Genomic DNA, 1915 nt, shown 5'->3' on the forward strand with positions numbered 1-1915 from the left:
TAAAAAGTTTTAGGTTTCTCAGTCTAACAAAAACCTGAAAAACAGAAAAAATTCAGAATAAACAAATTTGTTACCTGACTGAAGTTGAAAATACAATGTAAATAGCTTGAAGTATATTCGTACAAATAAACACTGCAGAAATAATTTTTTTTTGACGTCTGCATGGAAGATTAAAATTATTTCATTGTTTCAATTTGCATTACAATGTATCTGGAATATCCTGTCCAAAAATCATACAAATATATTCATTCATTAGCCAGTGAGAACCATTTTACTTTTATACTCAATTTCTCAAAATGCCTCTATAAGCATTATACAATATTATGACGCGTAAAATTCTAAATCAACTATAACTTTCTTACTTCTCTTCATAAATCAATTTGGTAAAAAGTTTTAGGTTTCTCAGTCTAACAAAAACCTGAAAAACAGAAAAAATTCAGAATAAACAAATTTGTTACCTGACTAAAGTTGAAAATACAATGTAAATAGCTTGAAGTATATTCGTACAAATAAACACTGCAGAAATTTTTTTTTTTTGACGTCTGTATGGAAGCTTAAAATTATTTCATTGTTTCAATTTGCATTACAATGTATCTGGAATATCCTGTCCAAAAATCATACAAATATATTCATTCATTAGCCAGTGAGAACCATTTTACTTTTATACTCAATTTCTCAAAATGGCTATATAAGTATTATACAATATTATGACGCGTAAAATTCTAAATCAACTATAACTTTCTTACTTCTCTTCATAAATCAATTTGGTAAAAAGTTTTAGGTTTCTCAGTCTAACAAAAACCTGAAAAACAGAAAAAATTCAGAATAAACAAATTTGTTACCTGACTAAAGTTGAAAATACAATGTAAATAGCTTGAAGTATATTCGTACAAATAAACACTGCAGAAATAATTTTTTTTTGACGTCTGCATGGAAGATTAAAATTATTTCATTGTTTCAATTTGCATTACAATGTATCTGGAATATCCTGTCCAAAAATCATACAAATATATTCATTCATTAGCCAGTGAGAACCATTTTACTTTTATACTCAATTTCTCAAAATGGCTATATAAGCAATATACCATATTATGACGCGTAAAATTCTAAATCAACTATAACTTTCTTACTTCTCTTCATAAATCAATTTGGTAAAAAGTTTTAGGTTTCTCAGTCTAACAAAAACCTGAAAAACAGAAAAAATTCAGAATAAACAAATTTGTTACCTGACTAAAGTTGAAAATACAATGTAAATAGCTTGAAGTATATTCGTACAAATAAACACTGCAGAAATAATTTTTTTTTGACGTCTGCATGGAAGATTAAAATTATTTCATTGTTTCAATTTGCATTACAATGTATCTGGAATATCCTGTCCAAAAATCATACAAATATATTCATTCATTAGCCAGTGAGAATCATTTTACTTTTATACTCAATTTCTCAAAATGGCTATATAAGCATTATACAATATTATGACGCGTAAAATTCTAAATCAACTATAACTTTCTTACTTCTCTTCATAAATCAATTTGGTAAAAAGTTTTAGGTTTCTCAGTCTAACAAAAACCTGAAAAACAGAAAAAATTCAGAATAAACAAATTTGTTACCTGACTAAAGTTGAAAATACAATGTAAATAGCTTGAAGTATATTCGTACAAATAAACACTGCAGAAATTTTTTTTTTTTGACGTCTGTATGGAAGCTTAAAATTATTTCATTGTTTCAATTTGCATTACAATGTATCTGGAATATCCTGTCCAAAAATCATACAAATATATTCATTCATTAGCCAGTGAGAACCATTTTACTTTTATACTCAATTTCTCAAAATGGCTATATAAGTATTATACAATATTATGACGCGTAAAATTCTAAATCAACTATAACTTTCTTACTTCTCTTCATAAATCAA

General features: G+C 26.3%; 1 protein-coding gene across 1 annotated transcript in view; it reads right to left on the reverse strand.

The window, feature by feature from the left end:
* Positions 1-402: 402 nt before the first annotated feature.
* The window catches only part of LOTGIDRAFT_176287 (hypothetical protein), a gene marked incomplete at both ends in the record, with an annotated part of 2007 nt that continues 494 nt past the window's right edge, over positions 403-1915 (reverse strand). The window contains 6 exons of the mRNA XM_009068701.1: positions 403-418; positions 747-802; positions 843-846; positions 1131-1186; positions 1227-1230; positions 1515-1570. Coding sequence (XP_009066949.1) covers positions 403-418; positions 747-802; positions 843-846; positions 1131-1186; positions 1227-1230; positions 1515-1570 — 192 coding nt within the window. The remainder of the gene's footprint in view (positions 419-746; positions 803-842; positions 847-1130; positions 1187-1226; positions 1231-1514; positions 1571-1915) is intronic.

This window comes from Lottia gigantea, assembly GCF_000327385.1.
Source record: "Lottia gigantea unplaced genomic scaffold LOTGIsca_920, whole genome shotgun sequence".
NCBI classification, from domain to species: Eukaryota; Metazoa; Mollusca; class Gastropoda; family Lottiidae; genus Lottia; species Lottia gigantea.